The following is a 24,295-nucleotide window of genomic DNA, read 5'->3' on the forward strand; positions in this document are numbered from 1 at the left end:
TTGATTCCCTGTTCTGTTCATTCCCTCTGGGGCACCTGGCATTGGCCACTGTCAGAAGACCGGAGACCGGGCTCGATGGAGCTTTGGTCTGACTCAGTATGGCCGTTCTTATGTTATGGGAAGGAGAGCGGAGATCTAGATTCTAGTTGAAAGCTTTGTGTTATTAGTCCCTCATTTTCAGAGCACAATACTTACTCACCTCAAGAGAACACCCCACCCCATTTCTGGCTTGCAGTAAGGCTCCCCTCTGAAAAGGATGCCTTCGGATCTGTGGGGTTATCCATTGGGTTCCACTGTTAACCCCACTGAGCGTCTTCCAAAAGCACTGAGGGGTGACAATTACTGCAAACACGCCTTACAAAGCATCTCCACCAGCATGAACATAACCGGGCCCCACTGGATGCCATGAAATCAATTCTGTGATTTATTTCAGTTGCTGGTTTACAAAAGACGCTTGAAATAATAAAAGCAGAAGTGAGTTTTCAAAGCAGCATAAAAGAGCGATTAGTATCCAGCCAACCCCGTATGAAACCCTCAAATGTACAGCTTAAATTGACAACAAAAGCCTCAATCACAAGGAAAATAAACACTGGTGCCCAAGCAAGGCAGCACTTAGGGCTTGACTAGCAGCTGGCCAGGGTCCAAGGTTTGGGCACGCGGCCAGGTCAGAACTGACATCACTGGTCTCCAATCTGAACAGTGGACATCAAGGGGCGCTAGCTGCTTTCAGGAGATTTCATGGGACAAAAACTCCTCCACTCATCTCTTATCGCAAAGGCATTGGCCATGTCTGAACTAGAAAACAGGCCTTTCTGGTTTGGGGGCCGAGCCAAACCAAACCCAGAGCGGTGAGTTTGAATGCCAGAGGTGGAAGCTTAACCCTACAAAACATTTACAGGGTTTCAGATGAGTGGTTCAGAATCATTAGTAACTGAATTAGCTGTAGATGCAGGAGGCACTTGGGAAGTCACCCGTCCCCTCTAAACTCTATTTCCTAGCTTGAAATGTTCAGTCACTTCCTAGCCAGGGAATTTCCTCCCCCGCCCCGCCTGGCCCCTCTATTTTTCTGCAGTTTACGTTATTTGCTAAGTATATAACGACACTCTATTTACTGCTCCCTGCGGCTTTCAGACTTCGATTTGGCCTCCTCATTTGCTGGGAAAGGTCAGTGTCTTGCATCACAACACATGCAGGAGAACTGCCTCAAATCAGAGCCTGATGCTAAAATCCCTCGCTGAGATGCTTGCATTCAGACGCAAGCGCAAAGAAAGGCCATTATCCGGCTTGATGTGGCTCGCTGAGCCCAGGCTTCCCCACCTTTTCCGCTGGCTAGCTTGAAAACCAAAACCCAGAGGCAAAACCTAGCTTATAGGGAGTGCAGCTGCCCCCAGTACGAAACTGGCAGGGCCCACACCGATGCACAAGCAGTAAGATACTCAAATGAAGCAGGAAGCTGGAGGTTGAAATCTTCCAAGGGCAAATTCAGAGTTTCGAAATCTTCTGCAGCAAAGAATTGTCGTGAACATCCTCTAGCCACTTGATGAGGATCTTATTCAGATCAGCTGCCCTGTAAAACAAAAACAAAAACAGAAAAACACTCCGTGAAGCTAGGACTACTCCTTACTGTGCTTTCTCCAGCCTAGTTTCACGTCCCAAGGAATTAGGCTTCCATCCATTTCCTAGGGAGACTGCTCCGTAGCCCAACAGATCTCACAGCTGTCCTGCTTTGCTGTGGGGAAATATTATTTCCCATGGAAAGTTTAGAAGAAAACGATACCTCATTACCACCAGTTGTTAATAAAAAGTGGCATTAACGTGGGGAAAATGCAGGCTGCCAATTAGAAGAGGCTGAAAATTTGACCCAAAAATGCCTTTTTGACTAAATAGAATGTTAATTATTTTATTGTTCTAATTTTTCAATCAAAGCATTGTACCAAGTCCAATGCCCTACCGAATTCTATTACATCAACACTCCTGCTTTTATCAACCAAACTTGTAATCTCTTCAAAAAATGAGTTGGACAAAATCTATTTTCCATAAATCCATGTTTACTGGCATTAATTATTACCCTCCTTTAAATCCTTTGTTATCATACAATCATAGACTATCAGGGTTGGAAGAGACCTCAGGAGGTCATCTAGTCCAACCCCCTGCTCAAAGCAGGACCAACCCACAACTAAATCATTCCAGCCAGGGCTTTGTCAAGCCTGACCTTAAAAACCTCTAAGGAAGGAGATTCCACCACCTCCCTAGGTAACGCATTCCAGGGCTTCACCACCCTCTTAGTGAAAACGTTTTTCCTAATATCCAACCTAAATCTCCCCCACTGCAACTTGAGACCATTACTCCTTGTTCTGTCATCCGCTACCACTGAGAATAGTCTAGATCCATCCTCTTTGGAACCACCTTTCAGATAGTTGAAAGCAGCTATCAAATCCCCCCTCATTCTTCTCTTCTGTAGACTAAACAATCCCAGTTCCCTCAGCCTCTCCTCATAAATCATGTGCCCCAGCCCCCTAATCATTTTTGTTGCCCTCCGCTGGACGCTTTCCAATTTTTTTTCACATCCTTCTTGTAGTGTGGGGTCCAAAACTGGACACAGTACTCCAGATGAGGCCTCACCAATGTCGAATAGAGGGGAACGATCACGTCCCTCCATCTGCTGGCAATGCCCCTACTTATACAGCCCAAAATGCCATTGGCCTTCTTGGCAACAAGGGCACACTGTTGACTCATATCCAGCTTCTCGTCCACTGTAACCCCTAGGTCCTTTTCTGCAGAACTGCTGCTTAGCCAGTCGGTCCCCAGTCTGTAGCGGTGCATGGGATTCTTCCGTCCTAAGTGCAGGACTCTGCACTTGTCCTTGTTGAACCTCATCAGATTTCTTTTGGCCCAATGCTCTAATTTGTCTAGGTCCCTCTGTATCCTATCCCTACCCTCCAGCGTATCTACCTCTTCTGCCAGTTTAGTGTCATCTGCAAACTTGCTGAGGGTGCAATCCCCTCCATCCTCCAGATCATTAATGAAGATATTGAACAAAACCAGCCCTTGGGGCATTTCGCTTGATACCGGCTGCCAACTAGACATGGAGCCATTGATCACTACCCATTGAGCCCAACGATCTAGCCAGCTTTCTATCCACCTTATAGTCCATTTATCCACCCCATACTTCTTTAACTTGCTGGCAAGAATACTGTGGGAGACCGTGTCAAAAGCTTTTCTAAAGTCAAGGAACAACACGTCCACCACTTTCCCCTCATTCACAGAACCAGTTATCTCGTCATAGAAGGCAATTAGATTATTCAGACATGACTTGCCCTTGGTGAATCCATGCTGACTGTTCCTGATCACTTTCCTCTCCTCTAAGTGCTTCAGAATTGATTCCTTGAGGACCTGCTCCATGATTTTTCCAGGGACTGAGATGAGGCTGACTGGCCTGTAGTTCCCTGGATCCTGCTCCTTCCCCCCCCCCCCCTTTTTTTTTTTTTTTTTTTTTAAAGAAGATGGGCACTATGTGAGCCTTTTCCCAGTCATCCAGGTCTTCCCCCGATCGCCACGAGTTTTCAAAGATAATGGCCAATGGCTCTTGAATCACAGCCGCCAACTCCTTTAGCACTCTCGGATGCAGCGCATCCAGCCTCATGGACTTGTGCTTGTCCAGCTTTTTTAAATAGTCCCAAACCACTTCTTTCTCCACAGAGGGCTGGTCACCTCCTCCCCATGCTGTGCTGCCCAGTGCAGTAGTCTGGGAGCTGACCTTGTTGGTGAAGACAGAGGCAAAAAAAGGCATTGAGTACATTAGCTTTTTCCATATCCTCTGTCACTAGGTTGCCTCCCTCATTCAGTAAGGGGCCCACACTTTCCTTGACTTTCTTCTTGTTGCTAACATACCTGAAGAAACCCTTCTTGTTACTCTTAACATCTCTTGCTAGCTGCAACTCCAAGAGTGATTTGGCCTTCCTGATTTCACTCCTGCATGCCTGAGCAATATTTTTATACTCCTCCCTGGTCATTTGTCCACTCTTCCACTTCTTGTAAGCTTCTTTTTTGTGTTTAAGATCAGCAAGGATTTCACTGTTAAGCCAAGCTGGTCGCCTGCCGTATTTTCTTTCTGCACATAGGGATGGTTTGTCCCTGCATCCTCAATAAGGATTCTTTAAAATACAGCCAGCTCTCCTGGACTCCTTTCCCCCTCTTGTTATTCTCCCAGGGGATCCTGCCCATCAGTTCCCTGAAGGAGTCAAAGTCTGCTTTTCTGAAGTCCAGGGTTCGTATTCTGCTGCTCTCCTTTCTTCCTTGTGTCAGGATCCTGAACTCGACCATCTCATGGTCACTGCCTCCCAGGTTCCCATCCACTTTTGCTTCCCCTACTAATTCTTCCCAGTTTGTGAGCAGCAGGTCAAGAAGAGCTGTGCCCTTATTACTAGAGTCCCTTATCAGTCACTCCATTGTTTTGCCCAGGATCGATGCCAGGCTGACAGGTCTGAGACTACCTGGGTCATCCCGTTTACCCTTTTTAAAGGCCGGGGGAGTTACGACAACTTATTAAAAAAAAAAATCAACCCTAATGGTCCAGACTGGAGGGACTCACAGGCTAGAACCCAGATCTGCAGGGCTCTGGGCAACTGAAGCATCTATGCTACCATGTGGCAGAGCGGCAATCAAAGCACTATAAAGCCTGGGAGACTAAGGACCACAGGAAGTGCCACCCACAGAGGACCTGATTGGTAGCACCTCCCACCAACTTCTGATTGGCCCAGGTGCACTATTTAAGCATGGAAGGAGTTCCAGGAAGCTGTCTGTGCAACTTGGTAGTACCCAGTCTTCTGCTACAACATAGCTCTTTCTTATTCCCTGCATTGGTCCCGGCTCTAACCCTTCGCTTGATTCCTGATCCCAGCTGCCAGCTACGATCTTCAGCTAGACTCCCGATCCCTGACTCTGGCTCCAATCTTCAACTTGACTCTTGGTTTCCGACGCCAGCTCTGACCCCTTGGCTTGACCCGATTCCTGTTCAAACCATCAGACCCTACTTCTGCTCTGACCACTAGCCCAGACTCCTGGTTCTACCCGCTAGGTCAGACCATCTATATCCCAGTTTTGACACCAGCGAGCTCCTTGGTCAGCTCTTCTAAAACTCTTGGATGCAAGTTATCTGGAGCTGCTAATTTAAAATGTCTAATATTATTAGGGGCTGCTGTTTAACATCCTCCTGAGTTACTGCTGGACTGGAAAGTATTTCCTCATCCTGTGATATGAATCCATCATCTGGCTTTTTCCCAGTAGAGAAACACAAGTCAGCATTAACTCACTGACCTTTGTTCCCTCTTATCCAAGTGGGAATGTGCATGGGAGGGGGTCTGCATCAATCCTCCAGCAAATCCATTTCAGGCCAATGGATCAGCCAACACAACCCTGCTAAACATCTTCAAAGGGGAAGACCCACTTGTCAGTGCCTACTGTCTCCTTCTCGGTACGAACCAGTCCCTCATTTTGTTCCCATCCATGCAGATACTTGATATTTTATCCAGTGGTGAGAAGCAGACACATGCATGTGACAGACAAGGGTGGGGGGCGGGGGGGGGGCTCGGTCTGCTCGGCTCTAGCGATGCCTGGCAATAGGGCACAGTGACCTCAGCCAGTATGTGGGGGAAAGCTTGGGCTGTGATTTTTCTTCAAGGATTGAACTGTGAGGCCCGTAAGATGGTCACAGTCCCTGTGGTTGTCAAAAATAGGTCAGTGAACTGGGTGTTGAAGGCTCCTTTACCTCCTAGGCTCTGAACACCTCCTTTTGGAGACACCCAGGATTCATGCAAAGAGAAGCAGAACATTTGCATTAATGGGTTGGTGCCTGGATACCATGGTGAGAGGTGCTGTGGAAACATCTGAGACAGACCAAATCAGCCCACCTTGTCCAGCAGTGGCCAACATCAGAGGAAAGCACCAAATTCCAGTGTGGGTGATTCCCTTCTGCCTCCCTGAAATGCCCCTTGGATATGGGATTCATTTCCCACCCTACAGTGCTGCCTGGTATAGCAGTGCTGCCAAACAGCTACAGCAGCCCACTCCACCCCAGAGTGGCGTGATCAACAGAGGATGGCAAAGACGGTGCAAGTGAGGGTTGACGAGCTAGTGCTGTAAAGCACAAGGAAGTCTTTAAGTGAAAGGTGCCAAGTTCAGTAGCAGGATTAAGAGAGCAAGAAGGTGTCTAATTATCTGCTACAGTCACAATTCAGCGAGCAGCCCTTTCCCCCTCCCCCCAGGACATGAATGATCTTCCACGTCCCGAGCACATCTTGACAGCAGTCAGTAAAAGAACCACCCAAGAGACAATGTCACGGGAAAGTGACAGGGCATCGCCTCCAGATGGAGTGAACCCCAAGTATTTATTTCCAGTGATAGACACTGATGTTGACAGACATCGCTTCTGCTGACTCCAGTCTTAGAGGGCGACAGTGCTAGATAATAAGAAGAACAGGAGGACTTGTGGCACCTTAGACACTAACAAATTTATCTGAGCATAAGCTTGTGTGGAGTCCTCCTGTTCTTTTTGCTGATACAGACTAACTCTGAAACCTGTCAGTGCTAGATAATGTCACCCCTTTGTCTGACGGATGCTGGTATCTCAGAATTACTCATGATCAAAAGGCTGCTTGTTGATTGGCTCAGAGGATCACTTGTCTTCTACATTAGCCAATCACACAGTAGCTCTCTCATACAAGTGCTTTTTGACATCTGTTGTAAATAGTCCATGCATGTTGGCTCCAGGATGGCTGGCAGGGCCAGTGACTGAGTGGTAAATAGAGGTTGCATTTAATACAGTTAGAGAAACGTCAGCACAGAACCTTGACCTTTAAATCATGTTTCTAATCGCATTTAAAAAAAAATCTCTTTCTAGTAAAAATGGTGAGAGCTGCTAGCTCAGCAAAGAGTCAACACTCCTCAGAACAAATGCTTGTGGACTGAACGGCGTTAGGGTTTCTCAGAGAAATTAAAGACGGAAAAGACCTGTTATTAACAGTCACTTGTTTAGCACCTTCCAGCTGAGGATCTCCCAAGTGTTTTACAGCACTCCCGAGTTAAGCATCAACGCTGATCTTCATTCTACCAATGAAGCAACCGTGGCACGTGTACATTAACAAACTTGCCCTAAATCACACCCAAGGAACTGGGACTAGACACCAGATCTATCTATAGAATAGACAGAATCATAGGGTTGGAAGGGACCTCAGGAGGTCATCTAGTCCAACCCCCTGCTCAAAGCAGGACCAATCCCCAATTTTTGCCCCAGATCCCTAAATGGCCCCCTCAAGGATTGAACTCACAACCCTAGGTTTAGCAGGCCAATGCTCAAACCACTGAGCTATCCCTCCCCACATCCAGGTCCTTACACTGGGGTCTATCACTAACACCTGAGCTCCCCAGTTGCGGCACCTAAAGCTTTTCCTAAGTCATATTGACCATTGATCAATGCAGAACTGGTCCTTCTACTATCTTCGCCAGTGCCTCATCTGGTAGAGTTTGAAGTATCCAGGAATAGGGTTTCCATTAGTCGATTATTCTACAGATCTGACTGGCATGGGGTGAGAACAAAGCCCACAAATAGAGCATCGAGCAAGAAATAAATGTTATTTTTAAAGGTGATGTTTTGATCTACTCTATTAGGATCTAGCAAGGTCAGCATTGCCCTTTCACACAGTTAAAAACCAATTTAGGGAATACTAAGAGTACAGATTGCTGGTTTTGCAAGCTCATGTTGCAAGCTCACCAACAATTTGTGCTTTCGTAGCTTCAACTTGTCACAATGTCTGGAATCCTCGCGAAATCCGCTGAAGATTGCATTTTGCATGTAGCTGGCATCCTAGAGTTCTCTATTTAATTCAGCTTTTAGAGCCAAATCCTCAGATGGTGTCAGTCAGCATAGTTTGTGTGAAGTCTGGTTCATACACAAGGCAGTTTTCAAGGGATTTCCCAAGAATTACATGTTGGGACCTTGAAACTGAGACAAGCAGAAGCCACTAAACTGCAAACATGTGATGAGTTTGCAACATGAGGAACTTCTGCCAGAGCGCAAGAGAGAAACAAAATAAATAAGATGTAATCACATTAAACAGCCATGGAACCATTTAAGTTTTGAAAACATCCATTCTGACATTCCTGAGTTATTTGAACACTAAGGAAGAAGCAGGTTTTCACCCAAGGAGATGGTACAGATGCTGGTTGGCCAGTGAATGACTCCAACCCAGCTTTGTTTCAGAAGTTCATCGGGATTGGTGTGTCACCCTGAACGAGGAACTCAAACTTTGTCTTCTTTGAGGAAATCTGGTTTTGCAATCAACCTGAACACTTGAAAAAAATCACATTCCAGTGCAGTGATTGGGCTTTTGTGAACTATACAACCATACCAAGGTGTGATACTCCATATGGGTGCATGCGAGCATATAGAACTGAAGGAGAAGGAGCCAGGAAACCTTGAGTTCTAACATGACTAGACCTCTGCCAGTGACCTGTGTGGGGCTTGATGCAAGCCAATTAATCTCTCTTTGCTTCCGCTGCCTTATCTGTGGAATGAAGATTATAATGTCTATCATACGGGAAGTTGGGAGCAGAGACTAATTAGTCTTTGAAAGCAAAAAACGCTGGGTGAATGCTGTAACTCTTTATTGATGTACTATCACATAATGCTTATGGGCCCAATTCTCCTCTCCTGTATCCCCGTGGAACTGCCTTGACTTGAATGGAGTTACCCCAGCTTTACACCAAATGGGGCTCAGAAGACAAATCAGGCCCAGTGAGACCAGCTGGGAAAATCAGATGGTCTCTCCCTCTCCCAAAATTTAAGGAGCGTTTAGGTCCCATGGCAAAATAATTCAAACCACCCTGGGGGAGAGGGAGAGGGAAACGGAGGAAGCTCTTCAAGTCGTTCCAACAGTCATGCAGGCAACTAACGAACCCTCTGCTGGTTCTTTTCAAGGTGATCTCTGCTTAACATCCTTCTCCTGGAACATCACTGCTCTCTGGGCCTGTCAATGGGAGGCGCTCCATGCAGCTTCGGATCAGGCACTCAAACCTCACATATAAATTATTACGCTTTAGTACAAAACGCTACAATCTAGTTCTGGTCAAGGAGCAGTTTCCATTACAAACCCACTCTGCAGGCAGCCGGTGCATGCCGAGAGAGGTGTGAGCCTGTTCTGTTATACATGCTAATAGAAAGTAACATTATTCAGCACTGATCTCTCTCCAGCCTTTGGACTGTCTAACGACTCTGACCTTTACTGCACTAGGCACTCTTAACACTGGCATTCGTACCCTGTAAAGCCAGGAGAATATTCTGCCTTGCAATTTAGTTGACGAGAGATTTTATATTATCTTGTAAAACAGCAGAAACCGAGTCTGATTCAAGTGGTGCTGCAGAGAGATTTATCTATTGGCCGTTAGTATTTATCATATTACACATGCACTTTGCAGAAATCCAATTGCTCCTGCTGACTTAACTGCCTTTCAGTCTATCGGCTTTTTTACAGCTTTTCTGACATTCAGGCAGCCCGTGATTTAATTCAAGGAGTCATGGATGAGCGGTCAGTGGGGGGTTATTTCCCAAGAAGCCTCCCTGGAGAAGATGAAGTTCTCTCTCTCAGAGGCACAGAGGTTCTGGGGCATGAAGAAGGGATATGTGGGTAATCTGGGAGGATGGATCCTTTCTGGGTGGCTGAGCTCTAGGAGCGAAACGGAATGGAGACTTACATAGACAAGAGACAGAGACCTAGGGATGGTGGTTTCACCCACTGGCTGATGGGCAAGTGTAAAGGAATCTCAGCTGTGTCGTTTCCTTTCCAATGACATGAAGGTTTAAATTAAAGAAAGGGTGGAGCCTTTAATTTACACCTTTGGCCCCCCACCTCCCATTGTGGGTCTCTATTTGCTTGGGCCAGGCCCTTTCAAATACCTGCAACGTCCTGCTAAAAGTCAGCAACAGCTAAGGGGAAAAAAGAACTCGCTGCTCTTGTGGAAGGGGAAGGTAGAGGTAGCAATATGGTTAGCACGTCTTACACATCCCAAGGGACGGTGCTCCCCCCACTTCCCTAGGCAGATGGCTTCTCAAACTCCTTGGGAGGAAGGATGGGCCAGCGGTTAGGGTGATCGGCAGAGACTTGAGCTCAACTCAACTCTGACTGCCTGTGTGACCTTGGGCAAGTCACTTAACCTCACTGTGCCTCAGTTTCCCCATCTGTAAAATGGAGATGCTAGTCACGCCCTCCCTCCCAGGGGTGTGTGAAGATAAATATGTTTGTGACAGAGTGAAGGGTCACATGCTGGGAGGGAGAGAAGAAAAAAAGGAGCTGACAAATTATCCAGTCCTCTCAGAGACTGCTGAAAGTGTGTGTGTGGAGGGGAGGGTGTCTGGGCCTATATAAATCAGACCCAGTTCCTTGCAAGAGGGGGAGAAGGATGAGGAAGGATGCACTCTGAAGCAGAATCTAAGGAAAAACAGGGGCAGAAAGGGGCAGGGGTTGAAGAAAAGATCAGCACCTGCTGGGGAAAACGTACTAGGTTTGGGGTGCAGGTTCTAATACGAGAGCACCTGGGAGACTGGCCCTTATCAGGACAGTGTAATTAAAATGAAATAAATGCACCCTCTTCCCAAGTCTATGAACTCTTTACAGCTGTTAAATTTACAATGTAACGCTTCCACTTCTTAGAGGAAGGATCTTTGCAGATCATTTCAGTGTTCCAGACTGTAGAGCTAAGTGTTAGTACAAATCCATAGCTCGGTAGCTAGTGCCCACGTTCTCTAAGGCTCTAGGGAAGAGAAGCAGCATAAACTTCAGAAAGCGTGCCTGTACCCACTGCATACAGCACACTTGTTTGCATTTCCTAGAAGAAAGCCTGGAGATGGCCATTCTGGCCCATATTTAAAATGGAAAATATACAGAGGAAGAATGTGAAGAAATGAAGTAGTCCGATAAAGGATGGATGAGCTAAGATACACTATTCTTGTGAGAATTTGGAGGAGCCCACATCCCATGACATAAATATCAGGAGTATTACTAGTAGCCCCTCAAATGCATTCACCCTGCACTAGGAGGAATCAGTGTCAGAGACAAGAACGTACTCCATGAGGGAAATGTAGTGTAATGGTTTATTGCTAAACGAAAGTCAAATTGAATTTGCCATTCACACTCCTCCTAGACCCTCGGTGCAGAAGCCTCCCCTGGAAGCTGAGGCCTTGCCAGAGAGGTAAGAGAACTAGAGACTTTGGGTGTAGATCAGGATACATTGAATAGTGACACAGCCCTTTTGATAAGTATTAGTACCTCAATGACTGTCTGAACTCCCTGGGGCCGGAGAGCACCCACCAGTTCACAGTGCTCGCGACTGGGGTACTCAGACACTCCAGTAAAAGGGGCCATATAAGGACCACAGGATGTATAGGTTGAACTTTGACTAACTTTTGCCTTTTCCTAATGAACCCCCATGACTCCAGCTCAGGCCCGCTTGCCTCACCGTCCACAATTCCCTTCCCCCTCCAGTGACCTGGAGATGCTGATGGTAATCGCCCCTCCGTCACCGGGTATGTGAGCCGCACACACTTAGCTGTTCTAATCCGTTCTTGTGAGACGATCCCTCCCAGCCTGGCTCATCTTTGGCTCTCTTTTGCTGATAATTACTTGTGTTGAAATAAGGGCTAGCTGAGGACATGGGCTAAGCTAATGAGGCTGCTTTAATAGAGCTCATAAAAAAAACCCACACCCCCCAGCGGCCTGGATCGCACCGTCCTTTACACAATTGCAAGCTGCCGGAGGACAAGCTCGGAAGCTGCAGCACAGTAAGGCAGGGATGCTCGGATCGCACACGAGCTGCCGGAGGTCCCAGCTGGGCTGATGTCACTGAAGACTTGCCCTGCAGCCCAGGGGAACTCCCCGTGCGGCACGACCGGGGTGATAATGAACGCTCTCATGAGCTGGTGGGCGGGACGTGCATTTGGGGTCAAATCCAACAGTCCCCATGCAGGCAGAACCTCCACTGACCTCACCAGGGGATTTTGCCTAAGTGCCGCAGCAGCTGGCTCGGTGGGGGTAGCCTCTCCGAATTCTTGTGCTGGGCCACGGGATGAAGACGAAGGCTCGCGGCAAACTCAGGAGCTGTGTCGTGGCCCCGGGCAGTAATGCTGCCACATGCACAGGCCTAATACATGGAGGTGCTGAGCCACCCTGGCTCCCTCTGAAGTCAATGGGAGCTGGGGGCGCTCAGCCCACTGAAAATCAGAGCCAAATATGCAGTGATCTGCCATGACCCATTTGGTCCCTCCAGCATAGGCTCATACTTGTCACTAATTAATTTAGCTAATTGCACAAGGCTTCATCATCGAGCCGGGGGTGCAGGGGGAATAATCCGTGATGATCCCTGTGGGCAAATCAGTTCACGGATCAGACCACAAGAGCTGACTGCCCTTACTAGCTCCGCCTGCAGGGCTGCAAGCGTTCTCAGTCACCAGACCCGTCTGAGCCTTTAGCAAACACCAGCCATGGCACCCCCCTCCCTCGCCGCACCTATTTAGACTTGCCAAAAGCTCGCTCTGTGCAAGGGCACTGGAGCGAGAGCTGGCTTCCAAGCAGCGCTTCCATTCAGGCCCCAGCAGGTCTTTAACCGCTCGCCAACCCGCCCCCCCTGTGCACGCGGTACCTTTCCATCTGAATCCAGTGTCCGCACTCTTCAATGTGGCCCCGGGTCAGCTGGGGAATCTGGACAGAGGTGCAGAAGAACAATGAGACACGGTTTCGCTCCAGAGAGGCTGCCGTGCCCCTCAAAGGTACAAAGGCTTTTAGAACAGGTTGCTGCTTAGGACCAGCCGTATGGGATCAGCCCCATCAAGCCTGGCACCATGACCCCAGCGGTGGCCAATTCCCGACGCCTGAGAGGAAGGTCAACTCCCTGGCCCAGGCGTGTGGTGCTATACCTAGCTCGAAGAGCATTTCGGCCTGACCCCTGCATGTGGCCTGAAGCATGAGGTCTGATCGCCCTTCTCAGCTGGCACAGCTTGTGGGATTTATGCAGCTCGTTAGTCAAGGAAGCTGCAGGCTTTGGTTCAAGGCCCTCCTGCTTCTGGGAACTCCCCACAGTTGCTTCACACGTGAAGCATGAGCCACTGACGAGGGATGCATTCAACTGGGATGGAGTCCGAGGGAACCGACGTCAGCCCAACGACACTGGATATCCCTGGCTGCCGGGGAACCGGGACGCCATTGGGCAGCGTCTTACCAGGGTGGATAATGCTGATCACTTACCCACTCCTCCATGCCTTTACTCAGCTTAGGATGGAGAACAAAGTCCTTCCCAGCAGTAACCATCAAAGCTGGAACCTGGATCTGCAGGGGAATCAAGACAGGGCTAGGAAACGAGACGCCCCCAGATGAAATCGTCCGCTCTGTAAACAATCTCCTTCCCCAGCGGGGTAGCGATCAATAGCCGCTGCCAGCGGTGCGGAGTGGGGCAGACTCACCTGGACTCCACGGGAGTGCGGTGGGCCGGGGACAAGAACTGTGGTTACCTGGCAGCTGCCCGGCTCACTGCGTGGCCTCCTGCACCACCTTAGGAGCCCAGATCTGCAAGGACGGGGAACACGGCTAGGGAGAGTGGATTGCTCTCTGACCAACAGGCCTTGCCCAGCTCCTGTCCCTGCCGTGGCTTGTAGAGCCAGGGGCTGCCACACGGCAGTGAGTCTGGAGAAGTGGCAGCCCTGCCACCTGGCTGTCCCACTCTGCTGCCTGCCTGCTGCCCTCCCCAGGTGATGGTGCGCTGCCCAAAGGCCACGCACAATGGTGCGCATGAAACACCTGCAGAAGGGGAGCCCCAGGGCTTGTTACAATTGCTCCTTTGCAGATAACCACACTTGAATTTCAATCCATTTACCCGGTGTATGGAGAGCATGGGCGGCGCGTGAACCACCCCCCTTCGGGGAGGCTAGTCCTCTGCCCCCCGACCTCCTCCCAAGGCCCTGCCCCCCCCCACCTATGAGAGCCCCAACCGCCCCCACCCCTGCGGATGGAGGAGACCTGGGCCCACCCGCCCCGACCCCCAGGCCACTGGCTGCTCGAAGCCCCGAGCTCCAGGCCACCAGCTCGATCTGAGCCTTCACTGGCTTCAGGGGAGAGGGGGAGTGTGGGTGGGGCCACAGCACGGGTTAGGAGAGGCTTCGATACCCACCGCCCCTGATGGAGAGCTACAGGCTGAAGCCCCAAAGCTTTGCGACCTTGGCAGGCATTTCTGCTCTATTGTACAGGAAATCACTCGGGGATGCTCACCCATCCGGAGGTCCAAGGAGCCCTTTTGAACTGCCCCAGTTAGGACAATTTATGCCCGTCCAAGCCCTGTAGCCATCTCAGCCAGAGCACCAGCAGACAGACTGTAGAGAGCAATTCTGCACTGGCCCCAAACGATCATTCCTAGATCTGAGACCACGCTGACCAACCAGCCTGACCTCCCGCGTCAACCAGCCCCGAGAAAACAGCTGGACAGAGGGAGTAGCTGGGCTCTAATGACCCTTTTCTGTCCCTCTTCTCTGAATTCCCCAGGGTAGCTGCTGACCCAAAGAGAGCAGGGCAGGGACAGTGCAAGCGAGACCAGAACCCCGGAGGGACATGCCCGTCACACACTGCCCTGGGAGCGAGGGAGAGCGGCTGGGACGTGACCACTGTCTAATATAAATCACGACCCAGCCAATCAATGCCTCAGCTGATCTGCAGTGGAGGAAGTGCCCTAGGCTGGAGGCCACCCATGGACTCAAGAGTTGTCGTTTATATTTGTTGAGACTGAAAATGAAGCGAGGTCACAGAGCCGGCGCATGTCTGAGCATCGCATTCACTGCTCCAGCCAGTTGGTTAACCGCTCAGTGCCCTTTGAGTGGCTGGTACTGCCCTCTTGCGAAGGCAGCCTCCCTGAGTGGTTAGAGCACAGAACTGCTGTGAGACCTTGTCATGCCACCTCACTTCTCTGTGCCTCAGTTTCCCCAGCTCTGTAAAGCATTTTGAGATTTCCGGAGGAAGAGGCCTGCGTGAGTGCCAACTCCTGTTCCTTTGAGCACAGCTAGGCTGACCCCACGTTCCGGCGTGGAGAATAAGGGAAAGCAAGAAGGGGCAGGACAACACCGGGCACTGCGGCAGGGCAGTTTAGCAACTGCTGAAAGCAAATTCTGGGACTGTGTTCAAATCCTGCTGGGGTGGTCAGGTAGATTCTTAAGGGTATTTAGGTACCTAAAGCAGGCATCGCAGTACCTTTACAAATCTGGCCCTAAGTCCATAACCTACTGCAGCACCCCGTCCCACTCCTGGCCAGTGGAGGATGGTTGACTCCGGGTGTTTTGACCAGGTGACAGGGATTTCAGCCCTCCACAGCCCCATATTCCCACCCTCTGGAAACTTTTCCTTTCTTGCTTGGAAAGGAGGCCCTGGGGGAATAGGCACAATGCTTCTAAAGGCTGAGAAGGAACCAGTTGCCAGTTCACTCCATGGGATGTACTGAGTGGGGATGGGTGTGTCTCAGTCCCAACTGCGGGATGACCCACAGACCCACAGGATCCCCAGCTCAGGCTCCCACATGGGGGTACCATGAAGGGCACCCTGCCCTTTGGCAACACTTTGCCTCTGGCAGAGAACACAGACTTCCAGATGCCGGATCCCAACGTGCCCGCAAGCCTAGAGGAGGACAGACAGATGAGCCTAGCGCCTGTTACTAAGCTATTGTGGAAGTAGACAAAGGGAATTTGGATGCAGGCCTCTATATTGAGCAGGAGTCAGGCTAACTCTAGCTTTAATAACATGAGATTTGTAGAAGCGGGGATAGTGCAAAGCGAGTGGAAAACAACTGTGAAAGAGGCTGTTGTGACCTTGTATTAGATAAGAATAGAATGCAGACTGTAAGAGAAATGGTAAGAAAAATAAGATATCGTGAAGGAATATGTATAAACAATATGCAGTTGTTGCTTATTATTGTCTGTAATAAAGGTATAAACACTTGCTCTAATTGTTTTCTTGTAAAGACCTGCCTCGGTGGGGGAAACCCTGTGTCCTAGTGCACCCTCTCCCTCGCTGCAATTGCTTGAGGTAATGAAGTGTATCTGATTTGCTGCACCCAACCTGAGAGTGAGAACTCTGGTTTTTTTCTCCAACACTACTGTTAATTCTGCTCCAGGTAACGAAAGCACCGCGGGCTGCTCCCGGCACGTTCCCTCATCTGCGAGTGGCCCAGGGTCCGGGATGGAGAATACGAACCCAGCTCCGGCCCCTGCTCCGAGATCAGAGCCCAGAGACAGCTGCCGAGTGACAGCAGCACTAGGATCCGCTCTCACCTTCCTGTCTTTTGCAGAGAGGCTCCACTGCCAATTGGCTTGCATGTTCCGGTACCAGTTCAGTGGTCCCCTAAGGGTGAGACAGAGAGAGAAAGGTGGGAGGGACTTAAATCGTTAGTAGGGATCCCCGAGACGTTCTCGGTTGCTGCATTCCTTGGGGAGGCGCAGCTGAATCGGCGGGCCAAGATTTTGGCTGAGTTGGTATTTCCTTGCGATCCCAGGGCAGACCCCCCACAGCCCTCTTCGCTGGGCTTTCTATGGTGGTTCATCGTAGGATCCACTTGGGAACACGTGCTAGGCCTCCACGCAGCAGGGAGATTCTCAGGAGCCCCAGGCAGGGGACGGAGCGGTTTGTTTGCAAATGAAACAGCCGAGGGCCTTACAACAACTTCCCTGGGAATATCCCAGGCAGAGCCGAAGTTACCTCCCTCTCGCCAGCGCCAGCCTCTTGCTTCGTTCTTTAGCTTAGCTTTTACCTGAAGCCAGACTTTTTAAACTGCTGGATGAAGTACTGGAGATCCGCTCCCTGTAGGATCTGGCTTGGAGGTGGGTCTTCTGGCATGCCAGCCAGAAGCCCTCCTGCAGAGAGAAAGAGAGAGAGGGTGAGAACATCTGCTAGGCACCGTCATGGGCAGGATCAACTGCAAATGATCCCGAGGCCGTGGCTCCAACAAAGGACTAAGGGCTTGCAGAGCACCTCTGCAGACTCCCTGCACCCACCCTCTCTGTCCGTGCTGAGTTGTAAAGCCGGGTGACGCTCTGTGAATGGGATTTAGGCCGAGACAGGGAGCCCTGTGGTGACGGGTGGATGGCGTGTGAGTTTCCTGCCGGCCCAGGAGTTCAGGCTCCTCATTTAAACAGCTATAGGAGCGGCCTCCTCTCCAGAGGCGCGTGGCAGCTGCAGCTCCCACGGAGGGTGCTCAGCACCTGTGACGGCAACACTGCTTATTTAGGCACTTAAATGTGGATTTAGGTGCCTCGACTTTATGCACCAGAGCTCGTGATGTTCGGCCCAACGGCTACAGGGGCAGTGGGACAGAGACCCAGTGGTGCCAGCTGGCAAAGGGTTCTCTAGTTTGTAACAGCAGCGCCTAACAGGCCTGACAAACTCACTACACCTACCACTCTGCTTTCACAGAATGTATCCGTACCGGGTGTCACGTGAGCCTCACATGCAGCCCTGGCATGTCTCGGTGAGAACACGGCACTGGTAGAAATCACAGTGTGACGTTAAACCAATACGGTTAAACTGGTCCAAAAGGAGGGCCCACACTCCTCGTTCGCTGTGAGTCTCGTTTCTTTCGGTGTGAGACTCCTTTATTTCAGTTTCGCTTGCATGGCTCGAGAACAGGTTTCAGCTAAACCCAGATTAGCTGTTCACACTGAAATCCACACAGAGGTTCGCTCTAGGCTGGTTTCGAAGCCAACTTCAAGTCCTACCAGGGCATCTCTCTCCTTTGGACCGGCCCTCAGTGCTCGGAGTAGAACCCTGCAGCCCTCTGCATAGGCCACCCCTCCAGCTCTCCTGCAGGTTTTTGCAGGAGCCCCGTTTCTGGGCACGTGCCTCCAGCTGGAGCTGCGTAATGAATGCTTATCACTGCTGCTATTTATAGCGCCCTTCTGCGGCGTGCATTGGTGGGTGATTTGATTAGAAAGCGCTGCGTAAGTGGATTTGCAAGAAAGGGAAGAAACCCAAGGAGGGAGATAGGAGTTTCAAAGCGTTGCCTTCGGGGCTCTGGTTATCATTCAGCCGCTCCACTCAATCCCCCTGGCCGACGCCTCCCTGCTGCTGCCCAGCTTTTAATTAAGGGGACAGGATGAAGGGTGTTTCTCAGATTGGCTCATAGATTTCACTACTCCCACCCTCGCCTAGTGCATGATCTACCCAGAGCAGCTTGCAAAGAAAAGTGATTTCTTTCTTAATACCAGCCTCTCTCCTCCCTGCAGGCACACAGGCCGGTTTGTTACTGCAGGGTTTCTCCCAAGCCTTGGGCTGCACACGCTGGGGTGTTATTGTAGGGTTGCACTATTATGGGACAATTCAATGCTTCTTTCTATCCACTCCTCCGTACACCTTCTCTCTCTCCTCCATCCCCTTCTGTCGTGTCCCTGGACTTTCTTTCATCCAATGAACAACTCTACAATAACATACCTGCGTGTGTAGCCCAGCCCTTGAAAGCAAACCAATCCTTTGTTATTGTAGGGTTCCTTGTGAAGTCGGGTCCATTCATGTTTGGAGAGGAGGGGAGGGAGCCCCGGGAACAGCTTGGCAGTACCCCCCTCTGGCAAGTGTTTGAAACGTTGTCGATGAGAGAGATCCGCCTGCACCACTAACAACAAGACTGGGAGATAACTGGGGAACGGGACAACAAATTCCTTCCCACCTGGCCCATTTCGTATCCTTACCTCGCTCCCGGACATTGGTGAAGTTGAGTGGAACAGGCAGTTGGTCCTGCAAGAGAAGCGGCTCTAATTAACAGGAGATAATTAACTCCCAGGGCAGCCGGCCAGAGGGGAACTCGGAGAAAAGCCATGGGAACAATTATGCGGCGCCAGGGATTGATGTATGGGGTTGGATTTAAAAAAGCTACGTGCATGGCTTGGCTGAGCAGTAAACAAGGTGCGAGGGTCAGGGGAGGGAGAAGGGGCGGGGGGCAACGAGAACAGGGCCATAAATAGTTGAAGTGACCCAAGGGGCTACAGAGCAATGGGGTGAAATTCACAAAAGCTGGGAAAAGCTCCGGGGACAGCGAGACGGATCTGCCGGTGGAACAGACTCCATGGGGAGGGGTGGGGCGCCCCAGTGCTGGTATGTTTCATACTGGCCCTAGGGACCGTGCTGTAGGAACAATCCTACCTCAGGACTCTGACCCCATATCTCTGGCTCCTACAGTTCTACGGGCCAGACTGAGACACTTACGTGAGCACAGGAGGCATGCTGGGAGTGGGCAGGGCCACAGGGAGGATGCTCCGCCCCCTGGCATGCTGACATTAAATATGGAGCCCTATCCAGCTTGTCTTGACATTTACTAGGGCAGAAAAATCTCAACAGCTCTTTTCCCCAGTGATTCCATGACTCCGTCTGCCCCACGCAGAGGCCAGGTTATGCAGCATTGCTCCTCGTTAAAGCTGTTGGCTCCATCTCCTACGAGGGCTGCACCTGGACAGAAAGCTAACGAGCCTGGAAACGTACCATTATTGGTTAACTCCACCGTGACAGGTTGGCGTTGCAGGGCGGCTGCAGGGAAATGACAGGCCAGGCTGTGAAATGGTTCCCCAAAGCTCCGTATGAAGGTGCTTTTGTGGCCCACAGCAGCACTGGGCCTCCCCTGTGCTCTGCTACCAAGCACAGCCACCAGAGCCACCGGGGAAGGGGCTTGCTGGGGCCTTCCGAAGCCAGGAGCCGACAGACCAAAGCAGCGCCGGATTTGCTCCGCGCACACGGAGGCCAGTGCTCTTTGTAAGGAGGCTGCTTGGATTTTAGGACCTGGCCCAGTCCTATCCAGACCATGCACAGTCCTACCCAGAGCTTCGCTCGTCCGGCTCGGAGCAAACACTGCAGAAAGCTCTAACCCAGCCAGCCCCAAGCAGCACGAGATGCTGCGTTTGGGGCGAAGGAGGATCCCAGTAATTCGCGAGTGGGCCCCGAGCGCCCCACGCTGCTGCTGGAGCACGCTCACTCTCCGCTGGGACAGAAAACAGTCATTACTTGACGCCTGAACCCCGATGCCCCAGTGGCATGCAAGAGAGTTGGTTCAATTCCCAGGCTGATCTCACTCCCTGGACTTTCACAGGACGGATTGTTACTCCATTGGCTCTGCAAAGGCCTCGAAGCCAAGCCAAAGAACGGCAGCAATGGGCCATGTGTCCCTGCTTCAAGCATGTGGCTCCCCCTTCGCCCTCCCTGGATTTACACTGTATATCAGGTAAATCTCATTATCCCTGAGTTAGTGATGGCAAAGAGCAACCGACAGTGAGTTAGCAACTGAGCTGGATTAAAAAATAAAGCCTTAACTATGAATCTTCTGCCTTCCTGACTTCGATTTTGTTTAAATTATAAAGCTCTATCAAGGGTTTTTGCCCTGAAGCTGCTGATAAATATTTACTGCCTCCGTTCTAGGTTAATGAAGTTATTTGTATTGTGCTCCGAGAAGGAGATTAAGAGACTTGATGTAACCCCTGGAGAGTGTTCAGATTGTGCCATATGCTCAAGGCCCTGCGCCCTCCACCGAGTCCACCCCCAGCCACAAAAGCATGGGACAGAATTGAAGCATGTTTCCTTAAAGTACATCCCAAGCCCTTACTAGTGAGAACATGGTCTTCCAAATGTGAAATGGAGGTAAGGCAGACAGCAGGGCCTTGGCTGAGTCTGCAGACAGCCCAAATTACTGTCTTCAAGAAAGGTGTGAACTAACACCCTGTTCATCTCAACAGAGCATGTTAACTCTGAAACCTACCCACGATCTGAATGCCAACATTCTCCTCCAAACATCCAGCGGGCCCATCACCGTTGGATGGAGTGGCAGATAGCGGGGTCGGGGGTTGCAACAGTTGGCAAAAATTCCAGCTGAGTATTGATGCCAAACCCCTCCCCCCGGAATTTATGGTCAGGCCTCCCCAGGTGAGAGAGATGGGAGCAGAGAGTTAACCCTGTGTACTTTCATCGTCAGGGTTATAAGACTCCCTGGCCACAAACACGGCAGCTATCTGGGTTCAGTGCTGGGTGCAGGCTGTGGCCGGATCATCAGCCTCTGCTTCTCCTCCTTCAGACCCCAGTTATGGGATAAAGATCACACAAAGCCCCGCCCTGCCCAGCCGCATGCCCCGCCCTTACCTCCTTTCTGACGGATCGGATTATGATCCTAAACGTCCTGCTCAGGTCCTTCTCCAGCTCGAGCTCAGCAACACCCTGAAAGAGAAACAGCAGCAGCCGCTTTCAATCACCCTCTCCAAAGAGGATCCAGAATCCTGGCGGGCGGCTTGGCGGGAAGAGGCCTGCCGGGTAGTTCGGAACCTGTTTCCCAGGAATGGGGTGTGTGGTCGTTATCAGCGCAGCTAGGATGGTGACATTTCAAAAGGCAACAAAACACTACGTTAGGAGAACCTGGATCTCCCATGGTCAGGGGCCTGGAGAGCTCAGGGCCCTTTTATCTCTGGTCACCCAGACAGCTGTACAGTGACCTATGTGAAATGGGTACATGGCACAGCGCAGCACAGGGCAGAGCAGCCCCACGCTTCCACAGTGTCGCTGGTCCAGGGAGCTCCACCGCTCCCGACAAACAGTCTCACCCCGCCTCAGCAAAATAGGTGACACAGCCACTTCACAGGGACTTAACTTCTCTCCCCACTCATTCTCCGTGTAAGTCCCGGAGCAAATCAGAGGTAGAGTAGGAAACAGCACCCAGGAGTCCTGGCTCCGAGTCCTCTGCTTGGCCCACTGGAGGAGATCGACAAGGATGCCAGCAACAATGCCAGACATGACAGCAGTTTTGTAACATACCCATCCGCTAGGGACTAGACTGAGACACCGCCCCCTCCCCCCAACTCATTTAACTTAGGGGCTACCGAGCAGACGTCAGATGTGAAAACTTCTGGTGGCCATCCAGGTGAGCTGCTATCCAGCTGGTGACCTAAAGAGTGAAAGGCTCCAATAACACATTACCAATCTCCTTCCTGCCACCAACACAGGTGGGATGTGAACTGGCACCCAAAAGGTACGAGGCTCTGACACATTTAAAGATACATTATCCTAAGACCCTGCAGAAGCCAGTCAATAGTCTTGGTCCCCGGCTTTCTGGGCTGCCTATTTGCTAACACGCCTGAGCTGTCGGCTGGAACTGATTGAATGGCCCTGCTTGCATTTCAGTTCTGCTTTCACTCACTCGAGCTGCCAATTAAAATGAAGCACCTATTAAAAGAAGAATTCATTTGGGGGAAAATCCAAATGCTCTTAGAAGGAGAGAGAAGGGGAAAGATTAATCAGCTTTGGGGCTGGGGGACTTTTTTTTGCAGGTTCCCCACAGCTCCATCAGGGCCGATAATGCATTGGGCGGGCAGGCGTGTCTTGTCTACCAAGTCCAGTCTGGAGGCTCACATGTGCAGTGGCTTCGCATGTACTGAGAACAGGGGAAGAGACGGTTAAACGCAATGAGGGGTTCTGTCCTGCCCTGCAGTGACAATCTGTGATGGGGAGGAGACTGCAGTTGTGAGCAATGCCCGGGAAAAGACGAGAATGTTGCTTTTCATACCAAAAAAACCCTAATTTTAAAGCCTCACAGAGAGAGCAAACAAGAGAGAAAGCTGGGTGGCAGGCGCGCACCCCAGATTTCTCACCATATTTTGCAGACCCAAGAGGCAGGGGTGCCGGAACAGGGGGGGCCAAGGCCCGCCCATTTTTGAAAGTGTATAGGCATGGCCCGTCCACTTTTCACCATGGGCCCGGCCCTCTGCCCCTCCTCTCTCCCCCCCCCCCACCCGAGGCCCTGGCCCAGCCAGGCAGGAAGCTGGAGCCCAGCCCAGGTAAGAGCGGCCCGGGGAGCCCAGGCAGCTGTGGGGAGCCGCAGACCCTCTACCTGCCCTGGGTGCAGGGCCCTGCGGTTGGGGACATAGGCTGAGGGCTGCTCTTGGGTCCTCCCACCCCGGGCAGATAGAGGGGCCCAGGCTCCCCAGCCCAGCTCCAGATTGGTCAAGGGGAAGGGCCACGGAGGGGGCGGGGCCTCAGCCCCCCCCCCCCCCACTTTTAGGAAGAATCCATCGCCCCTGCCAAGAGGCTCAGGCAGTTTGGAGAAGCAACCAAAGGGTCAGATTTTTTCTGCTGTGTACCGAGTGGTGCTAACCATGTCAGGGTGTTTTTTTAGGCTGCAGGAGACACAGGCCAGGTTCAATTCTGGATGTTGTGGTACCCTGCAACCTGGCGTTTCTGGATGTCATTTTCTTCTGACTCCATGTAACGGATTGGAAGGGGCTACCTTATTGCAATGGGACTCAAGGTTTCATTATCCACCTCCCACAGGATGGACCATAGGGTAAAAAAATACAGTAACATCGATCGGATTGGTGGGAGTGGCGTGGATTGATGTCCATTCTGCAATTCTAAGAGAGAGTCCCTAGCTAAGTGCTAACAACAAGCAATACCCAACTCTTAAAGGGATTTTCATCAGTAGATCTCAAAGCACTTCACAATTTTAAATGTATTTATCTTGACAACACTCCTGTGAGGTAGAGCAGTGCTATGATCCCTTTTCCAGAGGGGAAACTGAGGCATGGAGCAGCTCAGTGACTTGCCTAAGGGTACACAAGAACGGACCGGGGAACTGAACCCAAGACTCCCAAATCCTATGTTATTGGACCACTTTTCCTGTACATGTATGGCATTGTTTAAGTATGGCATTTAGTATGGCATTGTTCCCACTCCACCATAATCTTGGACCACAAATCATGCGTCTCCAAACAAGCATTACTCACCACTATGTACTTCTCCCTAGTGAGAGATATGGGGGAGGCCTGGAGCATCCTCTACAGGTTGTCTACAACACTGAATTCCTAGGAGAGGAACTTTACTGTTGTGTAAGCCACTTAGATCAGAATCATTTTGGCCCGAACTGAACTGTAGCCAGCACTGGGATGGAATGAGGCAGCCCGCAGCACCAACTCACTCCATCGCGGTAGGACACGAAGAATCTGGCAATTCCAGGAGGCAGAACGCAATTACCCAGTGTGGAGTTTACCCAGGGCAAACGGGTTAACTGCTTTGCTGTTGGGAAAAGCACCATGAGTTCTTTGATGACCACAAGTGCCTTGGGTTCACGTCTCATCTGAGGGACGGTCCCTCCGCCAGCAGGGCCCCATGGCGTTGTTTACATGCACAGAAACACTCAGCTATCGGTTCCCATCTGCAAGAAAGCCGTCCGCACCCGGGAACGGATTGCTCTTCTCAGAGCCAGTATC

The 24,295-nt window shown here is 50.9% G+C and overlaps 1 protein-coding gene across 3 annotated transcripts in view; it reads right to left on the bottom strand.

Annotated features, from left to right (window-relative positions):
* Positions 1-401: 401 nt before the first annotated feature.
* Positions 402-24,295, bottom strand: part of EPHX2 (epoxide hydrolase 2) — a 128,664-nt gene continuing 104,770 nt past the window's right edge. For 2 of the 3 annotated variants that reach the window (XM_043542032.1, XM_037893772.2), the window contains exons 13-19: positions 21,183-21,257; positions 18,755-18,800; positions 16,825-16,927; positions 16,349-16,418; positions 13,290-13,370; positions 12,688-12,746; positions 402-1,567 (exon numbers count right to left, since the gene is read on the bottom strand). In XM_043542032.1, the coding sequence (XP_043397967.1) occupies positions 1,483-1,567; positions 12,688-12,746; positions 13,290-13,370; positions 16,349-16,418; positions 16,825-16,927; positions 18,755-18,800; positions 21,183-21,257 (519 nt within the window). In that variant the 3' untranslated portion in view covers positions 402-1,482. Of the gene's footprint in view, positions 1,568-11,714; positions 12,260-12,687; positions 12,747-13,289; positions 13,371-16,348; positions 16,419-16,824; positions 16,928-18,754; positions 18,801-21,182; positions 21,258-24,295 lie in introns of those variants that run through there. The other variant, XM_043542031.1, reaches the window with a different exon arrangement.

Source organism: Chelonia mydas, chromosome 3, assembly GCF_015237465.2.
Source record: "Chelonia mydas isolate rCheMyd1 chromosome 3, rCheMyd1.pri.v2, whole genome shotgun sequence".
In the NCBI taxonomy this organism is placed as follows: domain Eukaryota; kingdom Metazoa; phylum Chordata; order Testudines; family Cheloniidae; genus Chelonia; species Chelonia mydas.